At 36.7% G+C, this 25,330-nt stretch overlaps 1 protein-coding gene across 1 annotated transcript in view; it reads left to right on the forward strand.

The window, feature by feature from the left end:
- Window positions 1-830: 830 nt before the first annotated feature.
- The window catches only part of LOC127411211 (ALK tyrosine kinase receptor-like), a 710,256-nt gene continuing 685,756 nt past the window's right edge, over window positions 831-25,330 (forward strand). Inside the window, exon 1 of the mRNA XM_051646605.1 lies at window positions 831-1,551. Coding sequence (XP_051502565.1) covers window positions 831-1,551 — 721 coding nt within the window. The remainder of the gene's footprint in view (window positions 1,552-25,330) is intronic.

Genomic DNA, 25,330 nt, shown 5'->3' on the forward strand with positions numbered 1-25,330 from the left:
ATCGAGCGTCGACTCAAAACACAGTCGTTTTGCCAGCGCAAAACGCGTCCCAACATTCTCGTATAACGACCTGCTACTGGTGGTGACGTCATAAGCAGACGCAGAAGTGAGTCCGACGATGAAAAACATCAAATTCGGACAGCCGGTGTAGCACGCGCACAGTGATCTCGCGCACACTCACACGAGGCATTCGCAGCCTCGAATGAGCAGCTCGCGCTGAAAAGGCTCCCTTGCGTTTGACTGGCTGCGCAGGTAAGACCCGCTCGATTTATATAGACCACGTCCAGAAAAGAAAGTATCTGTAATAAAGTCCTGTAATAAGTCCTGTTTATGCTCGGCAGCGAAACCGTCAGTTAAAGATTTTGTTTGATTCTGCGCGCGCAGTTTAGCGTGTAAATATGTTGGTTTGCCAAAAGTGGACAGGTTAAACGTGTGAGGATCTATTTATACGGCTGTTGACAGTGTTTGAAAAGAGGATACTGCACTTCTTCCACCGCCTCAGATGCATTGCATGCAGATAGAAGGAGCCTTTGAGCAGCCCTGGAGAACTTGTTAGGCATACCAAGAAGCTCCACAAGAGGCGAATCTTTTTTTGTGTGTGTGCAATTTCAATTACCAAGGAATCATTTTGTGGACGATGCTTCTTTAGTATGCGGGGATTAAATTTGCAATTTCAAGAGCCTTTCTAAAAGCAAACCCATGTTTTTGCGCAAGGAAAATAATTGAAGATCCTCCTGAACGTTTCCTGAATCAGCACTACATTTGGAGAGAGTGCGCGGGTGCTGGAGTGAAGCAGTATCAACAGAAAGCGGATCATTTCAACCCAAATCATGATTGCACGGATACTCTACTTTTTCCTTTGGTCTGCGGCTTTTCTACCAGAGCTGCAGTGCGCTTCTCAGAGAACCGCAGACGGTCTTACCACTTTCCCGACGTCCGCGTTCATCAACAGCACCGACAAAAAGGACTCCCACCAAACATTCACTTCCCGGCTGAAAAGGAAGACGATCTCTGTGGATTTCGCCGTCCCGTCGCTCTTACGGTATTACATGTCTCTGTTTATAAAACGCCCGCTTAACGGAGACTGTCTCACGTTTAACGGATGTTACACGGTACGCGCAAACTTACTGATGCGCTGCGTACCTTTGCAGAAAACCATCGCCAGTTTGCTCGATGTAAAGTTGGCCGCGATGAATGTCAACAGATCCAGCACTGGACAGCTCCCGTACAGACAGAGGCGGCCCGTGCCGAAAGTTTTGAATTTAGGTTTGACCAAAGCCAGTCGAAAGTCCAATCAAGTTGTGGTGGAGATCGGAGAGGAGATGGTAAAAACGGGTTGTGGAGGACTGGATGTGTACGAGGACGCGCCGGTTGTGTTCTTGGAAATTGACCTAACACGGGTTTTGGAGTGGTGGCTGGGGGCAGAAGGAGGCCGGCTTAGGGTCCGACTCATGCCCGAGCGGAAAGCGCAGGTCCCGGGGAAAGAGGACAAGTACTCCGCTGCGATCAGAGCTTCGGACGCTCGACTTTTTCTACACATAGCCTCAAGTGGTAAGCTTTTCAATCTGAAGGTTTGGTTACACTTTACATTAGTGTTCAAGTTTTGGTGCAATTACATTTTATAAGAGGATGCTAAGTAAAACTAATGAACAGCTCATTTAATATGATAACCATTGGGTTGCTTATAATTTCGCACAGTTATCACTATTACAGCAATAGTAACAGGTGTAGCATGGACACTGTAATGTAAAATGTTACCAAAGTGTGTGTACATTTTCTGCACAGAAAAAAAAAAAAAAATGTTTCCAGCTGTGATTTGGTTATATTGAGGTTTGTCACCCCCATCTTGCCTACTACAACTGACACAGTTTCAAATGGTTTAGTTGCTTGTGTATCCGACATTATAGCTGTTGCATTATATTGCATCGCATCTTTGTCAGTCTTGGCAATTCATTGGCTGTTCAATGGGGTTGCACTGCAACATCAATCCAGAGACTACACGCAACATCACAGCATGCACAATGAGTGGCAATTTTGCTTATGCAAAACCAATTTAATGGCTCTACCCACCCACGCCTGGAAGAGCCAAAACTTTTGACACTGAAAATCTGTGTTTTCTCATTTTGAGTTAATGTCTAATCCTCAGTGTTATCCCTAACTGCGCTGACCACTGGATGAATGCAGGCTTTCATGGAGAAGCAGTACTGAGTTGTATTGACGATAAAGGCATTTTGTTGTTGACCAATTAGTTAATGAAATCTCTTGTTCAAATGATCTGGGAGAGGACTCTGTCCGAGGACCACTGAAAACTATAAAGTCCATAGACCCCAAGAGATATGTACAGATATGATTACCCCTGAACGAGGATTAAAAATGAAATGTGTTTCATTTCAGATCGCTCTGAGCAGAACCATAATCTTTTCATTCCGGTTCTGGCATTCTGCAGCCTCTTTTCCAACTTTGTCTCATAGAATGAACATTAATATAACTACATTTCTGCAAACTGACTTGTACGTGCCATGTTCTACGTTTTGCTGCAGTTTTCTGGTGAAATGAACACTAAAACATCAGTGTGCTTTATTCACGTTCACACAAATCACGAGTACATTGGCTGATTATGACTTTATAAACACTTATTTTCCGTGCTATTACTCACACACTGCTATGTTATGATATTGACATTTTTTTTTATTCTAACACATCATTTGAAAAACACCAAATTTTTTACGATTGTATTACAGACTCCCCTACATTTACCCAATTATTTCAATGTGATTTGCTTTCGTGGTAGCTCACCTGATGGAATCTTGAACTTTGGACTTGAAAGGCCGCGGTTTGAAACCAGTAAAGCACGCAAGCTGGCATGTGAGACAAGAGAGTCATAGAAGTGACACAAGATGATATGGTTGCTTCAGAAAATGTGCTTTTCATTTCTCATTTTATTTTTGGACACTATCGGTTAGGTTTATGTGTTGGTTAAGGGTTATTATGTCTGTTTTGTTCACCTCTCATTTAATTTAAGATCACTATTGGTTAGGTTTAGGTTAAGGTTTTAGGTTAGGGAGGTACGTTTTACTCATTAAAACCTCCTTCTAAAATTCTCTTTAAAAATCTCATCTGATTACAACATCATTTCACTCGCTTTTGACGCCCCCTGCTGGACATTTCACTGGGAAACTGCAGCCAAATGTGTAATGAAGCACATAATATAGTGTTTGCAAAAATCTTGCCATTGTCACATAGTGTTTTTGAGACCAGGCTGCTCTTTTTCAAATGGTTACCGTTAAGAACAAAATAAAAGAACAGTTAATACGTTTTTATTTTTTATTTTTTTATGACAGTAGTACTCTGTGCTAAGGGTGGGTGATATACCAATTGCAGTGCTGCCTGATCTTGCAAGACAAACAAGCAACATGGTCTGGAAAAACAAGCTCAAATTAAGCAACTTGTGTCACCCAAATAAGCCAAAATAACTATCAAATTATTTCCTGTTTGGGGGATTGATCAGAATAAAAATCATAACAAGCATAGTATACAGTAGCTTACATAAAATAATGTCTTTTCAATAAATGTTTCCTTAAAATATATCTCCAAAAATAATAAAATATTTCAAATAAGCAACTTGCCATTTCAAATCAATTAATACATCTCTCTCCTGCATTCACACACCTTTTGCGTGCAAATGCATTTTATTTTTAAACTAATTTAATTACCAAAATTGGAATTTAACAGAAGGCAGCGTACACTCATTGCTCTTAACTTTAATAAGCCATAAGAAGCTGACATTATCATAAAGTAGGGCCTAATTAAAAATAAATAAACAAACTATATAGATAATTTTAAATACAGATCTGCTTCTCAGTCAAAATCCAGCAGCATCAAATCTCCATTAATGAATCATAAATCAGTGAAGACTTAAAGACAACTGAAAAATTCACATTTTAACTTTAATATTTTTCCTTGTATTTTTGGTTTCATGAAAATAATAATAATAGGAAAGAAATAAGTATGTTACTCTGATAGCACACGTACATCTTCCAGACATCTATTAGATGTCTGTGTTTAGATCTGGAAGATGTCTATTTTACGTTGTTTGCTAATCTGTATTGTATCCGTTTCCTCTCAGATGTCTATTAGACATTCAGCAGATGTCTTTGAGACATTTTTGATTTGGAATGCTCATGAATCTGATCTTTTTAAAATGTTTAGCAGATGTTTATTAGATTGTGATGCCTTCCAAATCAAAAGATCTAAAACAGACATCTCTGTAATCTTTCAAACTTTTAATTGGAGACGCTGGAGTGGAAGAATTTCATACAAGTAGTCACACTAGGAAATAACGCTAGGAAACCGATAACATAGCACAACATTGCAATACAAGGACTGACAATGGGTGAACAAAACTAGAGGGTATTTATACACAAGGAACTAATGAGGGAATGGAAGGCAGGTGCGGATGATGATGAACAGATGGAAGTGATGAGGGCAGTGAACTATGGGTGATGTAGTCCGGGGGAAAACTTCAAAATAAGAGTCCTTGGAACAGCATGAGGGAGACAGACTGTGACACTCGGGATGTATGTGTGCTATATTAACCAGTTTCCAGCATTTAAAAGTAACGTTTTCACTCCTGAACAATTTTTTTCCCCCATTTTTGGTTAGGTTCTGCAAAAAAAAAAAAAAAGTGTGAATAAACACTGAACATGTAGGCTTTTCTGTGGTAAAGGTTCTAAAATACAGGCTTTACTCCCAAATTATTGGTTATTTCTTAAATAAAGTTCAAAAGCTGCTGACCTACTCAGTTTCTGATGAAGGGTGTGTTACTTTCAGGGTGGTTTTGTGGCCCTCAGAGCTTTGGCAGCATTTGTAATATATGCTTTATCTGTGTAAACAGTGTTATTTCGTTTTTGGGGTGAGCACCATTACTTCTGCATGGTTAGATCGAAATATCTTGGTGATATCTTGTATGTTGATTTCTAACCAGGAAAGTTGTGGTAAAGGTAAGTCAACTGTGATTGTGCAATTTTATTGTGGCACATTCCTATTTTTCTTGTTTGTCTCCTGTGAAAGCTTTCTCGGTTGTTTGGGAGACAATTTCGTGACATCTGTTCAGCTAGTCTGACAGCATAAGAAAGTTTTTTGTGATTTATGTGTCTAATACTGAATAATATGCCAGGATATTAATCATAGTCGGTTCAAGGTGGATTGAAGTTTGTGGTTGGGTATCTTTCCTCACATACTGTGATTTAAAAAGTCTACCTGTAGTGGAATTGTGCTATCCAAGAGTAAACTTGATAAGTGTTCTGGTCAACCATTAGCAGCCCTCTCTGTCCTTTTATGCACTTAAGTAAAAAAAAAATTTTTTAAATAATAAAAAAAATAAATAAAAGTGTTATATGTGTTCTTCTCTATACACTCTCATGGCGAAATCGTAAGGATTCATATGACTTTTCTAAATTTGGCTAATTTGATATTGTACGACTGCACTCACTTTCGCTACAGCCAATCAAGCCACTGGACATTGTTTCCATCTAATAAGCGACAATTACTTGCTTCTGTCACACACAACAGCTTCCTATCATGTTTACACACTCTACTGATCGGTTAGGTTTAGATAAGGGGTTTGGGTAAGGGCATAACATTAATAATATGTCCTTAAAGCCTTGTCCACGAAACTCGCACTTACTTCCACATTAGACATCCGGGCATTTGCACGTTATGAAATCGTATAAATTTATACGAACAAACTCGTATGAAATCATACAAAATATCCAACTTGTAAAATATGTATGGATTTTCATGAGATTGGGTTGGTTCTTCTATATGCATAAACACAGTTACCTTATGTGCATTTAAACTGGTGAGCAGATAAATGAATATTGTAGCCAGACTGAAATCATCCAATCTTACTTTGATTACAGCTGCAGAGCCTCAAGTGCCTCTTCTTGAGTTATTTATGAAATTACAAGAGTAGTAATCATGCCCCGAATGAAATAAACTGTCTTTTTCTCTAATAATACAATATTTTTCAGTGGGTTTAAAAAACATGAACTGAATGATGAAGAATATACTACATAATGCCCAAATTAATTTAAACCACATCATAAATGCATGTCAAATATCTTGTTCCACTGCGAGGAGTCCTGCACAGAAAGGACTGCATACATCAAATGATCTGTTCTAGGAGTATCAAAGGCTTGTTGTTCCTTGCAGTGTGGGCAGTCTAATCCTTCAAGACTCCCTGATGCCACTGGGACTTTCTCATCAGAGGGTCAGAAAAGTCATTAAGACTTCTCAGCCTCCCTCAGCCTGGTGCTTTGTGACATTGGCTGTCCTCTGCTGCTCTCAGCATTCTTCATTACAATCAAAATTTCCTCATTACTAGCATAATGTTCTGTGATGTTTATTTGTCCTCATGAAGCAAGTGGGCATACGATTTATAGACAAATAGTAAATTGATATATATATATATATATATATATATATATACAGCTCTGGAAAAATTAAGAGACCACTGCAAAATTATCAGTTTCTCTGAATGTACTATTTATAGGTATGGTATAGGTATTTTTGTTTTATTCTGACAACATTTCTCCCAAATTCCAAATAAAAATATTGTCATTTAGGGCATTTATTTGCAGAAAATGACAACTGGTCAAAATAACAAAAAAGCCTTGAATAATTAAAAGAAAACAAGTTCATATTAATTTTTAAACAATGCAATACTAATATTTTAACTTAGGAAGAGTTCAGAAAACAATATTTGGTGGAATAACTCTGATTTTCAATCACAGCTTTCATGCATCTTGGCATGCCCTCTACCAGTCTTTCACATTGCTGTTGGGTGACTTTATACCACTCCTGGCGTAAAAATTCAAGCAGCTCGGCTTTGTTTGATGGCTTGTGGCCTTCCATCTTCCTCTTGATCACATTCCAGAGGTTTTCAATGGGGTTCAGGTCTGGAGATTGGACTGGCCATGACAGGGTCTTGATCCGGTGGTCCTCCATCCACATCTTGATTGACCTGGCTGTGTGGCATGGAGGTCCTGCAGGAAAAACAGTCCTCAGAGTTGAGGAACATTGTCAGAGCAGAAGGAAGCAAGTTTTCTTCCAGGATAACCTTGATTCATGCATCCTTCACAGAGACGAATCTGCCCGGTTCCTGCCTTGCTGAAGCACCCCCAGATCATCACCGATCCTCCACCTGGTCGTCTAATGGTTAGATGGAGACCTGGAGACGCCTTCAAGCCACAGTGTCTCGCACTCACTGTGAAATTTGGTGGAGGATCGGTGATGATTTAGGGGTGCTTCATTTTTTTTTGTATGATTATTATTATTTTGTAGACTTTGTATAAAGGAATGGTTTACAGAAAAATTTTGTCAGTATTTATTCACCCTTATGTTGTTTTCACCCCATATTATCCGTCTTCTGTGAAACACAAAATTAGATGTTAGGCAGAATGTCTGAGCTGCTCTTGTCCGTCTTATGACAGTGGATAGTGATTTATACTGCAAAGACTAAATAAAGCAGCATAAATGTAATCCATGCAACATGTGCAGTATTTTCTAAATCTTCTGATGCTATATGGTAAGTTACAAACTAACTGTATAGCTGTAAAATCTCTGTAAACTCTCACTTGTACTTGAATCTGTTCCTTTATAAAAACATCTTCACCCATTCTTTTAGTCATACTGATTACTCTAGTTCACTTTTGCCCCTATTGATAAGCTCTTTTAAACAGTGTGCTGCACTCCTTCTTTGAGTTTGAGAAGATCAATAATCCACCTGCTTGGAACAGTTTATCTTTAAAACAGTTAAACTGTTCTGAAGATAAACTGTTCCACAGTCAGGAAAGTATTGTTTGATCTTTTTCGACGATGTTTATGTGTGTGATTTGTTACGTGTGTAATCCCAGTTTAATGCGTATAGACAACTGTCAGTAAGCCATTCATAACGATTATTTTGCAGTTTCATTTGGTGATGATAATGGTGTGGACAGTAGCTTTAAAGGTGTCATTTTATGATAAATAGAATTTTCCTTGATCAAAGATGCTTACACTGTGTCCACACTAGGCGCGAGTGGTGCATCGCATGGCGGCTATGCCCCCATTCTCTTGCTGACTCTGCGCAGAGCTACTCCATCCACTTTATAATCCTGATCTTCTAAAATAATATGATTTTCCTCACCAAATATCATACTTTTGAATCTATTTGCAATGAATTTTGTTTGTCACATATTTAAATAACTTTTGACGGCTACATAAAAGCCAGCTTGTGATATTTCTGGTCTCTGGTCTTCTAATTTCAATCATCTTTTGTTTCTAACCATATTTATACACAGTATTATCAACAATAACATTACGATAATAATTGTATAGTAAGTAAATGTTTATACCAGTGGATTTCTGTTGAAAATAATTAAGGAAACAGGTTATTTTCCCAACTAAATGTTGCTGAAGTCTACTCAAGCTCACAGCTGATTGGACCATGCTATCTGCACATCATTTAGAATGTTCACTTTGATGTGTCCAGTGTAGACAGCCTCAAACCATTGTGCAACGTTAACGGTGTAAAGGCACAGCAACAAAAAGTGGCCCATTTAATTCAAAGGGTCAGAAAGAGGATTGAAAATGGTCATGGGAAACTAAACTATCTACGACTTCTACTGTGTTTTTGGGTGGGGTGGATAAATTATTAAATTTGTTTATTATTTTAAATGGTCACAGGACTAGTGTGCAATAGCTACTGCCACCACTAGCATATTTAAATGTTTCTAACCATATATTGGCACACATTTAGCCTTTTGTACTGTCCGTGTGTTTTGGCCAGTACTTCAGAGGCTGCCTTGACTTTTGTGCATTGAGCACTATGAATAGCGTAGGACATGTGTTCCAGGATTTGAGAAACATAAGCCTATTATATCTGTATATGAAAGACTTAGAGTATGAACAATGCCTCAATGAGAACAATCAGAATAATGTCATTTTTGTCAGTGTTTTTATTTTCCCTCAATGTCAACATCAATTGAGTTAACAGTGCTTATTATGCAAATTACAGCAAAACAGCAGTTAGTGGAGATTAGCATATTCACTTTGTACAGAGGTCTAAAGCTGTTAGGTTATATTTGAGACTTGTGTGGAATTCGCTAAGAATGAATTGGGCACACTGAAAACGCAGTTTATTTGCACTGCTTTCAATCAATCAGCAGAAAGTGTACACAACCATTTCTGTTAAATGAAATTCCATTTACCGCCTGCTTGCCACAGGGGGTAATAGCACAATGTAAATTGTGCCAGGCAAACACACAGAGTTTCACAGAATTTTATGAAAAAAAAAAGTTAAATCTACTGAGTCACAGGACACAGGAAGTCGCCATGTTGCTTCCAAATGTTCTAGTACCCTGGCATCGGTCCTGTCGTGTTCAAATGTGTTTACCTTCTCCTGTGCTATACCAAGCTATAGAAAGTGAGATTTTTTTAATGTTTTTTTTTTTTTTAATTGTTCTAATTGTTTATTATGTTTCCAGGAGTGTTAGTTATTCATGTTTTCAGACGTTACACACATTACAGCTGATTTTCTGTAAAGCTACTTTGGAACAATGCGTATTTGAAAAGCACAAATAAAAAACTATACAAATAAAAATTATTTGACTTTATTTTAATTTTATGTTACAAATAACATTAATTTTATGTTCAGAATAAATTCTAAATCTATGTACTGATTAACATTGTACCATATCTGTCAACCACGTTGAGTGGTCCAAACATCATCTTCAGCCTAAAACTGAACTTTTGACTGGAAGCTTGGAGTGAGTGCATCTGATTGCATAGGAAAGCTATAGGATGCTCCCTTGCTCCCTATTTAGTGGTTGATTTAATCCCCAATGTGTTGTCTGTCTGCACTAGTCTCAGAATAGTTCAAAATGCATTATTTTCATTCTAACTCCATATAATGCATCTGAAAGCAAAATTATTCAGCTTTTGGATGAATCCATTGATTCTAATTGTGATAATTTTTCTAAGGAAAAATAGCCCTATAGTCCACGTTCATGGTCATTGTGTTTAACAGCATGCCGTTTCCCGATAAATCGTTCAAAGTTTCAAAATGACATATCGGATGAAACTAGAGACACTAGTCTTTTGACTCAGGTTTCAATGTAAAAATGTGTTTCACTGTAAAAACGTAATGAGGTTTCTTACCAGAAATGGCTTTGTTGGCATTTCTCCCAAAAACTCTGCAGAGATCCGCACAATGTTGTTTTGTCACATGACTCGTTGCCTCAAAAGTTTAACCCTTTAATGACAGCCCAGAGTGTCCTGAACTGAGATCAGTCAGTTTAAATGAAATGAAATTATGCATAGTGTATAGCGAAGACAAAACACACAGTCCACGCATGAGTATTTTATTACTTGTGTATTTTTTTGGAAAATTATTTTGTCACCTTCCATGAGCATGTTTTAAATCAGTCCTGCTTTAGAATCATATATATATATATATATATAGTCATCAAAATAACATGGCTTCTTCAAAGTAAAAGATTTTCATGTCTCGAACATCGTTGCGCATCTTTACACACATATGCAGAATTTGCTTTGAAACAAGGTTAGTGTTCTCACTGGAGCCTCGCTCACTTTGTAAGATATGTTATTTTTGTCAGTGTGCTTGTGGTTGAAGTTCTTTCAAGGGTTTGCTTGAAACTCATTTTGCATGGAAGGCAGCCTTTGATTTATGGAACAACAGAAGTTCTTAAATTGCAGTACAATCAAAGACTTTGTAGAGGTGTGTGTGTGGTGAGAGTGCCACCTCACTACATGTTGACGTAAGATCTTGAGGCGCATGGAGCATCCAGTTATCCTCTAATGATAGGATAGTGTGAGTAAGTAAGTGCAAATCAATTGGCTCTTGACTTTTCAAGCTTGTAACAACCAGACACTCATGGGAAGATCAATACAGAGTCAAATGGCACATAGATTCATTATTTATGTATTTTTATAATCAATGAACTGGTGGAGCACCTGTTAACAACCCTGGGCATTGTCTCATCCCAAATTTGGTTTATGGATTGTTGCGGTTCAATAAGGTAGATCCACTAAGTCTACACGTTCATCCACACCTCTAGCTGTAGAAAATTAGATGACTTTGGGTATGACACCAGATTCAAGAACATATAGATTCAGGGCTTAAAGAGTCAGACTGTCTTTAAGGTTGATAATAGGAAAGCTTTCAAGCAGTTTGAATAAGTGCAGATTAAACATAAATGTGAGTAATAAAATACTTAGGAAATGTATTGGTTGTAATGGTTGATTTGCTGTCAAGTATTTTGACATATAATCCATCAAATATATTCAGATATCTAACAACAAATGCCTGGCTTTAGTTAAGTGCTGACATTGATGTGAATTTGATCTTAAACCACATCCAAAGTATGCAGAACAGCATTTGGAATTAATGCTTGTCAAAGGCACTTTGGGTATGTTGTGCAACATTGTCATACCAAATTGTAATTAGGTAGATGACATGATATTTCAAGCTGTGTTCCGCAGTGTGACATGCTTTTCTTGATCTAACATTTTTTTTTTTAACAATGTTTTTTTATAATTCTTGCAAAATTATTATACATGGATTTTTTATGACCACATATTTGTTGAAAGACAAGGCAGGACTTAATAGAAATGGTGACCAGCACCTTAAACATATACTTTTCCTAATATATATATATATATATATTAATTTCAACCTTAAAGTAATATTTCACCCAAAAAAAAAAAATATATATTTTTTCATCATTTACTCACCCTTATGCCATCAGTCATCTAATGAATTCAAATGAAGATTTTTAGAAAAAAAAAACGTCTCAGCTCTTTTGGTCCATACAATGCAAGTGAATGGGTGGCAACATTTTGAAGCTCCAAAAATCACATAAGTCAGCATTAAAGTAATCCATAAGACTTCAGTGGTTAAATCAATGTCTTCAGAAGTGATACGATAGGTGTGGGTGAGAATCAGATCAATATTTAAGTCCTTTTTTATTATAAATTATCCTCCTCCTTCTCAGTCAATCTCCACTTTTACTTTCACTTTCACATTCTTCTTTTGTCTTTGGTGATTCACATTCTTCATGCATATTGCCTCCTAATGGGCAGGGAGAAGAATTTCTAGCAAAAAAGGATTTAAATATTGACCTGTTTCTCTCCCACACCTATCATATCACTTCTGACAATATGGATTAAAACACTGGAGTCGTATAGATTACTTTTATGATGCCTTTATGTGCTTTTTGGTGCATAAATATTTTGGCACCCATTCACTTGCATTGTATGGACCTACAGAGCTGAATTATCTTCTAAAGATCATAATTTGTGTTCTGCAGAATAAAGAAAGTCATACACATCTAGGATGACATGAGGGTGTGTAAATGGTGAGAGAATTTTCATTTTTGGGTGAACTATTCCTTTAAGTCTTGATGTTGATTTTTTTTTTTTTTTGTCCATGTTCATGTTATTTTTCAGCTATGCAATTATGAAATAGTTTGTCTACCACAAATGTTTCCTGATAGAGCATTGGGCATGGAAGACCAGGATATGACTCCTGCAAAGCATGTGAGCTGAAAGAGGCATTGAAGTGCCACGATATTACATGGTTGCTTTAGCTATTGCGTTTTTCATCTCACACTTGCTTTTATGAAACTATTGGTTAGGTTTAGGTGTAGGGTTTAGGGTAGGGATGTCTGTTTTATTCACTTCACATTTGATTTTATGACACTGTCAATTAGGTTAAGGTGTAAGATTCAGGGTAGGGGCACCAATTTTGTTAATTTAAAACTAGAAAAACAGATGAGGTTTTTAAGATTAATGGTCTACCATCTACAATTTGCTTTTGATGACACTATTGGTTAGGTTTAGGTTAGGGAGGTAGGTTTTGTTTATTTAAAACTCCACAAAGCATTAACTTTAAAACATCATCTTTTTCGGAGAACATTTAACATTTCACCTTTAAATGGCAGCAATATGTAAATTGAACAACGTTATTTTATTTAGCAAAAACGTTGCCACAGTCACATAATTTGCATTAGTTCAGGCTGAATGTTTCAAATGTGTGTCTATACAGTAAACAGCACTTGTGAGCACTCAATAGGGGTGTGAAATTTTGCATCATTACACTTGAGCCAGCACTGCACTTTTGTTTTCTTGATGTTCACTAACCAAAGGCCCATTCTGTTCTCAAAGTAATATTGAGAACCCCCCCCCCCCCCCCCAAAAAAAAAATAAAAAAATAAAAGAAAGAAAGAAAGAAAGAAAATGAATAAATAAAAATACAGTTGTAGTTCCTACCAGTTTTAAGAGACCCATCTTTAAAGAACTTCAGTATTTGGATCAGCTAGCCATGCGTAAAGATAAAATCAATGCATCTTAATGAGCTGCCCTTCTAACCTTCCACTATCTATCTCCAATATGCTAATGTGCAGGGGTTCACTGCAAATGGGCTCCTCTGATGGCAAAATGCATATAGCTGCCACATGGCTTTACATCCAGGCACTGGGCAATGAGAATGGACATCGATGTCTCTACGTCACTATTAGAGATGTTGTCGCAATGGATTGATGATTGGATGGATGTATGGATGGGTAGATTATATATATATATATATATATATATATATATATATATATATATATATATATATATATTCACTGGCGGCCAAAATTTGAAATAATCTACAGATTTTGCTCTTATGGAAAGAAATTGGTACTTTTATTCACTACTGATCACAATGTGGACCTACATAGCTGAATTATACTCCCTGTGCATGTGTTGCCTGGGCAGCATTGTGCAGATTAAAACTAAATAAGAAAAGGTGTATGAGTGGAATCTTCAGCCTTCTTGTGCTTGCTCAGTGTCTTCATTACTCAACTGCTTGATAGTGTGTGTGTGTGTGTGTGTGTGTGTGTACTTTTTGAAATACACCATTTGATGCTGCAAGGTGATTTCAGAGCTTCTAGTGCTATGTTGCTGCATTATAGGTAGGTATCTGCATCCTTCTCATTGGAATGCAGTGTACAATCAAGTATCACTCAACATTAAATGAACTCGCTGAGTAATTCAGTGCACTTACATAACGGAAAGGTGATTATGTGCATGTAGTAAACTTTCTATATCTATTAGACATGCAGGGCTTTTATGCAAGTTTTAAAAGTTATGCATGCTCTTTTACAGGACTCAATTACACAAGCTAGAATTATAATTAGCAAAGCTATAGTGGCAAGTGACCCTTTTTTTTTTTACAATAATGACTCTCTCTTGGTAACAATTACCATTGGTGAGAGATTTCAAAGGAATGTTCCGGACAAATTTAAGAATATCTCAGTTCATTAATGGAAGGGGGTAGTTGAAAGGAATGGAAAGAAGGAAAAACAAACAAACATATAAATCATATTTATGTTAAAACCTTGATAGATTTGAATAAAGGTGGTCTATTACACCTGGAAAAAGCTTGCCTTTAACATCCCTATTCATTTCAATGGCAGATGCTTGGCTGACATGTGACCCCTCAGAAGTTCAATCACGCTATTAAGAGCACACTGTCACTGGAAAAACATCTCCTGTATACAATATTTAAATAATAAGTAACCCGGCAACTTTTGAATGGCTTCATTGGAGAAACATAATTTGTGCCCACATAATGGTGTAGACCTAGTTACAGAATCTACAAGTAGCACTAACATGACCATGCTACTTTCTTTATTGGTACAATGTTGCTTGGGAACTACTAAACTCCACATAATGTTGTGCCTAACAACACCTCTTAATAATGAGTTCTTCCTCGTCTTGACTTATTTGGTATATATCTCTGCATTTTTGTGTGTTTTATTCATTGGTCTCACATGCCAGTAAGAAAAAGCAGCCTGCCCACTGATAGCCACTCAGATATAGCTGCTACTGTATAATTGATATAGCAAACTATCTACTGGTTGGTGCATTTCATTTATTATCAACAATAATACATCTATCCACATCAAGACATAGTAACAATTACAAAGGATTATTAACAGCAGCGGTACTCAGCATTTCGGTAGTGCCAGTTCTGGTTTGCAAGAAACACTTGAAATGCCCTCTGGATTCATGTTGTCATTTTAAGTCTTTTAAATTGTGGGATTACACCATCACAAAGCAAACAATCCTACACCATTAAATGAAAAATTTCAACAGTTTCATCCTCGTATGTCCACTTCAATTTCAGCTGAATTGGGCCTTGAGGGTAATTCTGATTGGTTGGTCACATTGATATACTCTAACTTGCAATGGTACCAAAAGTTATCACAACTGACAAGCCTCTGACGAAAACTAAAGCGAGACTTTGAGTCACAGAACTGTCATTAAAATGTCGCGCGAGGCTTGCGAGTCATGGATGGAGTGTCAAAGGTTTATAGAATGCCAGAGGCAAGCTTTGCACTCAGACCTACTTCAGACTAAATAACCTCAAGTGAGATGCTTCTGAAAATCCATCTTGAAAAATGGTGTGTATGCAGTGTGTGTGTGTGTTATTCTAAAAATGTCACACTGCTTTTGATTTGAAAATTGGGATTCGGTGTCTGAGTTCCTTGCCATCTGAGTTCAGGGTGAGAATACCACCAAACATAACACTACTCCCTTTTGTTTATGTGCTCTCTTTGTACTCTCAAACAGAGTGGCCTTTAAACAAATGTTCTGGCATCATTTACTGAATCTCATGTCATTTCAAATTTCTGTGGAACACCAAATGTGTGTGTGTGTGGGGGGGGGGGGGGTAGTTTATAAAATATGCATTCCTCTTCACTGTATACATACTGTACAGCTGAAAACAGCTTGCTTTACAGCTTGGTTTTGGCATCCCTCCATGGACATTTCACACAGAAAATCGAGCATACGCATTCCCATACGTCCAACAACACTTACCGCTTTAGACACCAGGGCAGTGTTTCGAATTTCAGTAAGCACAGACCGATTTCAGCTAAAGAAAAGTCAGCTTACTGTTTCTGATTTCACTGTTAGTCCAGTCTGTCCTAAAAGTGGATGTGGACCAGGGGCTGTCAAGCTCAAAAGAAAGCTAAAAGGACCCTGCAAGTGTTATAAAAGTAGTCCATGCAACTTGTGTATTACATTCCAAATCTTCTGAAAACAAATGATAGTGTTGTTTGAGAAACAGACTTAAATTGAAGTAATTCACTGAAAATAGCAGCTTGAGTATCATTTTTGGGTAAACTTTTAATTGAAGCTACTGTATCACTGTTAACTATGAGCAATTTGTTGCAATGATTACAATGAGAAGAGAGAATTCTGCTATTGCAAACATAAAGGCAAGTTCAGTAAACTTGGTGCTGGTATGATGAAATAAAGACTGACTGATGTTCAGCCATCCAGACTTTCAAAGAAAGAATATTCAAGAGAGGCAGTTTGACAATAGGGCTTTAAAGTCAACATAAAATGTTTTGAAACAGAATATTCAATGAAAAACTAATGTAGAGTGGGACTTTATCAGTCAGGAATTGATTGGATTTTAAATCGTGTGCATTAAATACCAGAATGTAACCAGACCTGATTGCAAATTTGTAGTGTATTTTGGCGGACTACCTCCCTCTTGAAACACTCCTGGCACCTAATTTCGAGCAGTTTTTTTTTTTTTTACAGGGACATCTGTAAAGATCAAGTTCACCAACATGATGCTTCTTTTTCAAAATTAATGTTATTTGCTTTCAGTGTTGGGTAGTAACAGATTACATGTAAATTATGTAACCAGATTACAAAAAACAAGTACTTGTAATTGGATTAAATTACATTTTAAAAGGTGCATTATCAGATTACAGTTACCTAATGGAATACATGATTATATTACATTACAATCAGCCAAAGGCAATAACTAGTGCATCATTTACTATGCACACTAAGAACAGGAGGATGTATTAAGAGAGTGAATATTTTAATAAGATTTATTTTGATTTTATCAAACAGAAGTCTAAGTTTGGTTATTGGTTAATATTAACCAATAGCCCATGAGACCAGGTGACTTTAGCCAAAAAGAAAAGTAGTTTCAAAGGCAGACAAAGTAATGTCTGTAAAAAAAAAAATTTTTCTTTTCAAATAAAGTGTGCTTGTAAATTGGCACAAAAAGGAATATCTAAATAATTAGGAATATATATTAAGAAGTAAATAAGTAACAATTAAATTAAATCAATTTCTAAAACAAAGACTACAAAGACTAGAATAAATGACCACAACGGGACTCTTTACACAAGATATTGACCCACAGATACCTATTGATGCTGATCTAGTGAATTGTTCATAATTAATGCGGTGTTAGGATCCTGTAATTAAACTTATCTCTTTGTGATGCTCATGTTGAGTGGATATTATTCTTGACAAACTCTGGGCCAGCTCAACCCCTGAAAGAAAGACAGAGAAAGAGAGTGAGATGTGGAGAGCGGAGACAGAAAGATAAAGAATTAGTGCTGACTTTAGCACGAATCTGCGGGAAAATGACATCCTCCACAGGATATCAGCTGCCAGTTCAATTCTAATCCAGAAGAGATACGAGTGAGCCTCTGAGTGAGAGTGGAATGAGCTGTTATTTCATATCTGTTTGGCTTCGGTTATTGCTGAGATGTGAGTGTAATTAATTGATTTGTATGCTTGGAGTGGGCCAAGTGCTTCTTTTTAGTGTACAGCACTACAGCCGAGTTTAGGATGTAGTGCACATGATGCCAAAGGATTACACACTGATTTGCCTTGCTTCTTAGCGTGTGTCTTCAGTAGATTTACAGTTGGAATTTTCATATTGTCTTGACAGGCATAGGAAAACCGCAGCTGTTAAGGTTGTCTTGGCAAGTTCCTATATTTATTTGTGAGTTTGCGTTTGCATGTACTTTATGTACGTATACATGTATAATCAGTGCTTGAAGTGGGGCGGTACGCAGTACCTGCACTTCTATAATTTACTCTACAGTGTACCGGCACTTTTTCTTGCGTAACACCACTTCTCAGAGTCTCCCGGTACGATGTACTGTCTTTATTCAATGTAAGTCAGTGATTCGAGGAGGCCAGCCAATCACTTTTATCTGACCTTCCAAATGATTTTTGATAAAATCGTGGCGGTAAACACCTGAGCACTCTCTGCGCAAAACTCAGTGTTGAGTTAAACAACTCTCAACACGTGCAACAGCATCGGCAGTCGTCAAGCGATCCGTGGTCCAGTTCCGGAGGAGTGTGCATGTTTAAGCTTGTCTGGGCATGGGGCCTGGGTAGCTCAGCGAGAGAGAGAGAGAGAGAGAGAGAGAGAAAAAAGGCTTGTCTGGGCATAGTTCACTTACACTCTTTTCCAAAACATGAACCAGCAACTTTTAGGTGAGAACATTTTATCGCATCTTATTCAATCAAATGTATTTCTGCAAAATGTTTAGTTGCTGGGTGCAGTCAAAACAACAGACTTAAAAAAATGAAAAAATGTCAAAGCTGTTACAGAGGTGATGTCAGCTCATATGCACAACCTTTTTTCACAAAAGATAAATCGATGATGAAAACCGAAGCTTCAAATAAAATACACAGGAAAATGTGCTTTTTATTCTCAATTATTTACTGTAGTGCCACAGAACCTGCATATGCATAAATCCTGACAGTGTTTAATTCTACATACAGATGTGTATCAGCATTCACAGTCTTGACCTGAACATCATCAAATTAGTTTGCTCATTATTTCTTATATTTATTTAATATCTGTACAAGTATCTGGCTCCTGTGTTCAAATTCATGTGTGCAGGACAAGAAAAGGCTAATTATCCCCTCATTGAATGTGATAATAATAATAATAATAATAATAATAATAATAAAAATAACTACATTGTATTGCCATTGTTCTCTTATGTGGGTTGATATATTGTCAAAGATACAGATTTAAGCAGGTCTAAATATTCTTCCTCAGATTTCATAAACAATAACCCTACATTGTATGTTTTTATTTTCTCTGTAAATTTAATCAAAACCTATTTGTTAGTTGAGGATGTGAGGTCATGTTTGTTCTTCAACAAGATCTTACGAAGGAATTTACAGTCAGACTCAAATGTTAATTAAATACCTATTTTAATGTAGATAAATGCATAATATTAACAGTTTTATTTTCATGTTAACATGTTAGTTACAATACATGTGTTAGATAAGATAAATCCGGAATTTTTTTTTTTTTTTTACGTTTTTTTTTTTTGTTTGTTTCTTTATTTCTTGTTTAATTTTTATTTAACTTTTAACTAAGCAAATCAATTATGAGCTACATTCTTATTTAAACTGATGGCCTGGCAAGAGGACAATGTCCTCTTGAAATGGAACAATCTCATGTAGACAGTGACCAGTCAGTCAAGCCCCAATAATTATAACATTTAAAAAAAAAAAAAAAAAAAATCACCATAAAGCACAAGAGTAGTACCATAATAAAAGTACCATCTGTTTTTGTTTTGTTTTCAGTGTAGTAGTAGCATTTATCACAGTGTGTGTGTTATGTGCTAATTGCCCTATCTGTACTTTAAAACACCATTTGGTTCCACCACAAGTAAATGGCTAGAATAACAATAAACTTGACAACTTTGTTTGAGGACCAGGATGAAAGTCATTATTTTCGATAAATCTTCTCTTCTGCCATAGCTATCAAATCTCATTCCCATTTGCACATACAGTATTCAAACTTTGTGCCTCCAGGGTTGGGAGGGTTACTTTTGAAATGTATTCCACTACAGATTACAGAATACATGCTGTAAAATGTAATTTGTAACATATTACATTAGATTACTCAAGGTCAGTAACGTATTTTAAATACTTTGGATTACTTCTTCAGCACTGGTAGATTGTTTCACTTGTTTTGACTATAAAAACTCTGCCAGTACAGTTAGACAAAATACACATGTTAAAAATACATTCTCTGAAAAACCTAAATTGTCATGTTTATTCTGTTGGTTCATGTATTTCATGTCTTTTATTTTGAAAGTTTAGTTCCTGTTTCATGTCATGTGGTTCCCTTGTCATGTGATTTCATGATTCTGGCTGCCAAGCCAGAGTTCCTCATCATGGTCGCTGAGCTAGCGCCATCTTTAGCCATGCCTCAGCCTGCTCCATGCCATGTCACAGCCATGCCTCAGCCTGCTCCATGCAATGTCACAGCCACACCTAAGCCTGCTCCATGCCACGTCACAGCCACGCCTGAGTCTGCTCCACGCCGTGTCATAACCACATCTGAGCTATTGGACCTGGAGATGGTTCCCGCCCTTGTACCCACCCTTAGTTCTCCTGATCAAGCAAGGGGAACTTTCGACCCTCCGACCCCGCCTAGACCCTCCGAGCCCTGGACTCCACCTTGGCCTGTCGATCCCTCGACATCAACTCGGCTCTACGTTCCCTCAGCTCCACTGCGATCCTTCAGCCTGTCGGCTTTACCGGGGTCCCTCATTCCTCCAGCTCTGCCTTGGTCAGTCAGTCACCAGGCTCCGCCTTGGCTCTCCAATCCTCTGGCTACGCCTCGTCCCTCCGATCCGTCAGCTCCACCAGGGACCTCCTTCCTTACGGCTCCACCTTGGTCCTCAGTCCCACTGGCTCTGCCTCAGTCTTCCAATCCCCCAGCTCCACCTTGCTCCTCTGAGCCTCCGGCGCCGCCTTGGTCCTCCCTGCCTCCGGCTCCACCCTGACCCTTTGAGTCTTCGGCTTCTCTCCGGGTATCCAGTCCTCCATGGCTCCGCCCCTCGAGCCTCTCATGGCTCCACCCCCCCATGGGCTCCTCCCTGATCCCATGCTCCATGCCCTGCCAAGCCATGCCTCAAGACCCTCCCCCCCCAGCTCCCTATTGAACTTTTTGTTTATGCCATGTTTTATGTGTCTGGTTCATGTGTTGTGGCGTCAGGAGCCACCACTTAGTGGGGGGGATATGTCATGTTTATTCTGTTGGTTCATATATTTTATGTCTTTTATTTTGAAAGTTTAGTTCCTGTTTCATGTCATGTGGTTCCCTTGTCATGTGATTTCATGCTTCCCTCCAGGTTCATGTGTCTTGTTTTCATTGGTTTATTGTTTGATTATCTTGTTATCAGTTCTGTCTGTTCATTGGTTCCCTCATCTTTGTTTTACCCCTTGTCCATGTATTTAAGCCCTCATGTTTACCATTGTCCTTTGTCAGGTATTGTGTTTGTGTAGCGTATTTCAAGTCAAGTCTTTGTCAAGTTGGTTATGTTTGTTATGGTTTGGATGTCAGTTATGTAAATAAACTGCACTTGGGTTCATCTTTACTTCATCATCTTCATCATCATCATTGCCAGCACCAACGTTACAGAACATCACATAAATATCTTACGTAGTGTTGTTTCTAAAACAAGATCAATCAAATTGATCTTGTTTTAAGGATTTTTTGATATTTTTACAGGAAAACAATACAAAAATTATTATCAAGAATACAATTTTTGCCCTAATATCAAAGGTCTTACTAGAAAAAAAGAAATTTTGATCCAACATGAATTTTCTTGATAAAAAAATATGATCGTGCCTGGTAACGTGCATGTAAAATGGCTAGAAAAAGCTTTTTAGCTTAGCATAAAGCTGACAATTTACACAAGGTTTATTCTTCTGCTCCAGACTTATTTCAAACTTAATTCTCTGTCTGCTTGTATGAATATAACACATCATAAGAAAGTGTTTCACCGCTGTTCAAATGCACTTTGGATTGCATCATTTATATGTATAAATGTTTTCCATCTGAAAGGACTAAATATTAAATGAAACAAATGACAATGAAATGCAAAGTAATCTCTTCAGTAATCAAAATACTTTTTGAATGTAACTGTATTCTAATTACCAATGATTTTAATTGTAACTGTAGGAATACAGTTACAATTAATTTACCTTTCAAATTGCTGTGGATCAGAACCTCCAGTGGGAAGGCGGCCATTAAAAGAACACGCACCATTGAAGTGGATGTTTGGGTCTGCAGGGAGGAAGACCATTGATGCTTTAGAATTTTTATGCCTGTGCCATGTGCTAACTAAACCTGTGGTTGTGATCACATAAAAAGAGATTTACAATATACATTATTTTCAAATAAATTCTTTAAAAGTTTTTATTCAGCCATTTCACCCATCACAGAAATGCATAACAAATCTGTACGTACAGACCTAAATCCTCAGCAAAAATACTTACATAATTAGCATCACTGGAACACTAAAAAAAGTAAAAATAAAAAAATAAATAAAGTCAACAATGTTATTACAGACAGACACACTTTATTAACAATTAACAAAGCAATGACACTAATGTAACTGCACCATTTATTTTTTCATAGGTGAAAACAAAATACTTACTTTGGCAGAACCAGACAGAGAAGCCTTGGATGGAGCCTTCGGCACCTGTGAAGCAGAATATTGATAGATTAAAAACAATACACATAACACTGAGCATCATAAAATCTTTGTAGATGTATCAGAATATCACAATGTTGCACAACTATCTAAACATTACTGCTTGTAAGTCGTGTGACTTATATTTTGATGGCGGTATGACTTGAATACACCCATACAATGCAAGTGAATAGGTACAGAGTTTCATGTTCTGAAAAAGACATAAAAAGCTTAATTGTAAGCCATAAGACTCCAGTAGTTTAATAAATGTCTCCTGAAGCAAATGTCTTCTTGATTTTTGGGTGAGAACAGACCAAAACGTTCCTCCAAAATATACCTCTACTATAAATCTTGACATCAGCAATCAACTTCATGATCATGATTAATTAAATAACTTCCTGGTTCCACCTAGTGCTCTTTGCATGTGTTAAGCACTAGGACTGTATGTCTATATGCATATACTCACCATATCTCCATCAGAAAATATTTTGCTGTTATGCTGAAGAAAAAAAAGTCATACAAACTTGAGACAACACAAGGGTGAGTAAATGATGAGAAATATCAATTTTAGGTGAACTATTCTTTCTCTACCACAGTCATGTTCAAATCATTAGGATGCTATGAATAAAGTTCCTGATTGTACAAGTATATTTGAATGTAAAAACATAAAATAAAAACAATACTTAAAAATGCATAACTTACATCAAGGAAATCTGCATTTGATTCCAAAGGCTAAAATGAATACAGTAAATGGATATATGTTAGCAATAATACTGGACAATTGTTTTTACAAAATAAGTTTATCTAATGATCTCAAGAAAACAGTCATTATTTTAATAGTTATGCTTAATATGTGACATAATAGCATGTGGCACAGACATTACATAAAAAGCAGCTAATACTTACTTTAGGAGCATGTGAGATGGGAACATGAGATGGAGTCTTTGACATCTGTAAGAGAGAAATTCATATATTAGAAACAAGTCACTTAATACTGTACATCAGAAAAACATTTACACAGCAGACTATTCCTTGTTCAGATGCAATGTACAAGAACAATCAGGGACGACCCAAGCATGGTGCTGGGCCCAGTGCAAGTTAGTATAAGCCCCTCCCCCCATCCGTTTGTGATCGTGGCCCTAAGTACAATGCACTAGTTTATTTGTTTTTTGATCTATATCATATGTTCATAGATATGAACAACATGTAAAATGTACATCATGAACATCTGCAACAGCTATTGTAAACTGCACCAAAAACAACAACAACAACAATAATAATGATAATGACAAACAAATTAATAAATTAGATTTAAATCTTACTTCAGGAACATTTGATTTCAGCATTTGATTTCATGGGCTGAAATAAATAGGCAGAAATGTTACAACTGAGCAATCAAAAAACTCTAAAGGTCTTAAGTTTAAAAAGGCAAGGAAATGTGGAACATTGTCATTAGTAACTGTGCTTTATATTATGTAAACAATTCTAACCTCCTGGAGTAAGTGCTCTGTAGCCAGAAGGAGAGATGGGATTTAAAATTAAATGTGAATAAATTTTGAAAATAAATAATACAAAATAAATAAATAAAAACAGTAGAAAGACCAAACTGTGGAAAGACCAATATATATATATATATATATATATATATATATATATATATATATATATATATATATATATATATACACACACACACACACACACACACACACACACACACATGGTTCTGACCAACACTAACCTTTTTCTTAGCTGCTGGTTCCTCTCTCATCTCTGCGGCCTCTAGGAGTTTCATTGAAGGTTTACTCTTTCTCTTCAGAGTGTCTGACTTGGGTAGCTGTTCTTCAATTTCCTTAAGTTTTATTTGTAAAGTTCTTTCCCTTTCTGAGGAGGTAGAATAATGCTAAGAAAAAGGCTAATGTTTGTAGTTCGGTCCTGATGTTAACTAAAAAAAATTAAAATAAAATAACAAAATGAATATTTTACTGACGTCTTGTTATAAATCTACAAGCGGTATACAGAATAATAGAGGATAATATAAGAGTATTATATTGGAAATAGGATAATAAAAATAGGCACCTGCTATCTTGATGATGGAGGCCTCATAGGCCGGCCATCCCCCTTTCGGCTCTTCGATGTCTTGGCGCCACTCCACCATGTAAACGTCATTTTCCTCCATACCTGCTGAGTATTCATCCTCATCAAATTTTCTAATATGTTCAGTGGGCATTTTCATCCTCCACCCACTTAATTAACGTGAACATAATCAGCTTGTGTCTTCCAGCGTGCGGTCACGGTTGGAATTCGCGCCTCAGGCAAAGGTTATTTAAAAAAAAAAAAAAAAAAAAAAAAAAAAAAAAGGTTAAACGACGTAATCAAGCTTTTTTGAATGAGCAGAAATTTTGATATATTTATTTTTTTACTTTGCACTTACATTAATTTTTTTTTAGGATTCTTTAAATATTTTAGTTTTTATTTTTAAAATCTAATTATGTCTCTAATATCACTAAGACAATGCGCATACGGCAGATTGTGTTGCGTGCGCCAATTATCATACGGATCCTGCAACAAGAAGATACATTTTTTTAATTCCCTGAAAAACTGCTTGGTAAGCATAGATTTCACAATAAATAACATTCTATCTTTATTACAAATGTTTACCGTTTGTGTTTTACGAATAATCCTCAATGTTGTCCTTTATTTTGTCATTCTAATTTCATCAATAGGTTAAAAAAAACCACAAACTTAATTGAATATTTAATGGCAAAAAGTCAAATGTATGGTACATTAGCAGTATTATATATTGTGCATTGTTGTTACTCTGTTTATTTTAAACAGAAAATTATACCAATGATTTTAATACTTTGTGTGTTACCATTAAAGTGTTATATTGTATCCCTTAATGAATTAATGTCAAAACATTAAAGTGTACATTGCAA

The sequence above is a fragment of the Myxocyprinus asiaticus genome, chromosome 20 (genome assembly GCF_019703515.2).
Source record: "Myxocyprinus asiaticus isolate MX2 ecotype Aquarium Trade chromosome 20, UBuf_Myxa_2, whole genome shotgun sequence".
In the NCBI taxonomy this organism is placed as follows: Eukaryota; Metazoa; Chordata; class Actinopteri; order Cypriniformes; family Catostomidae; genus Myxocyprinus; species Myxocyprinus asiaticus.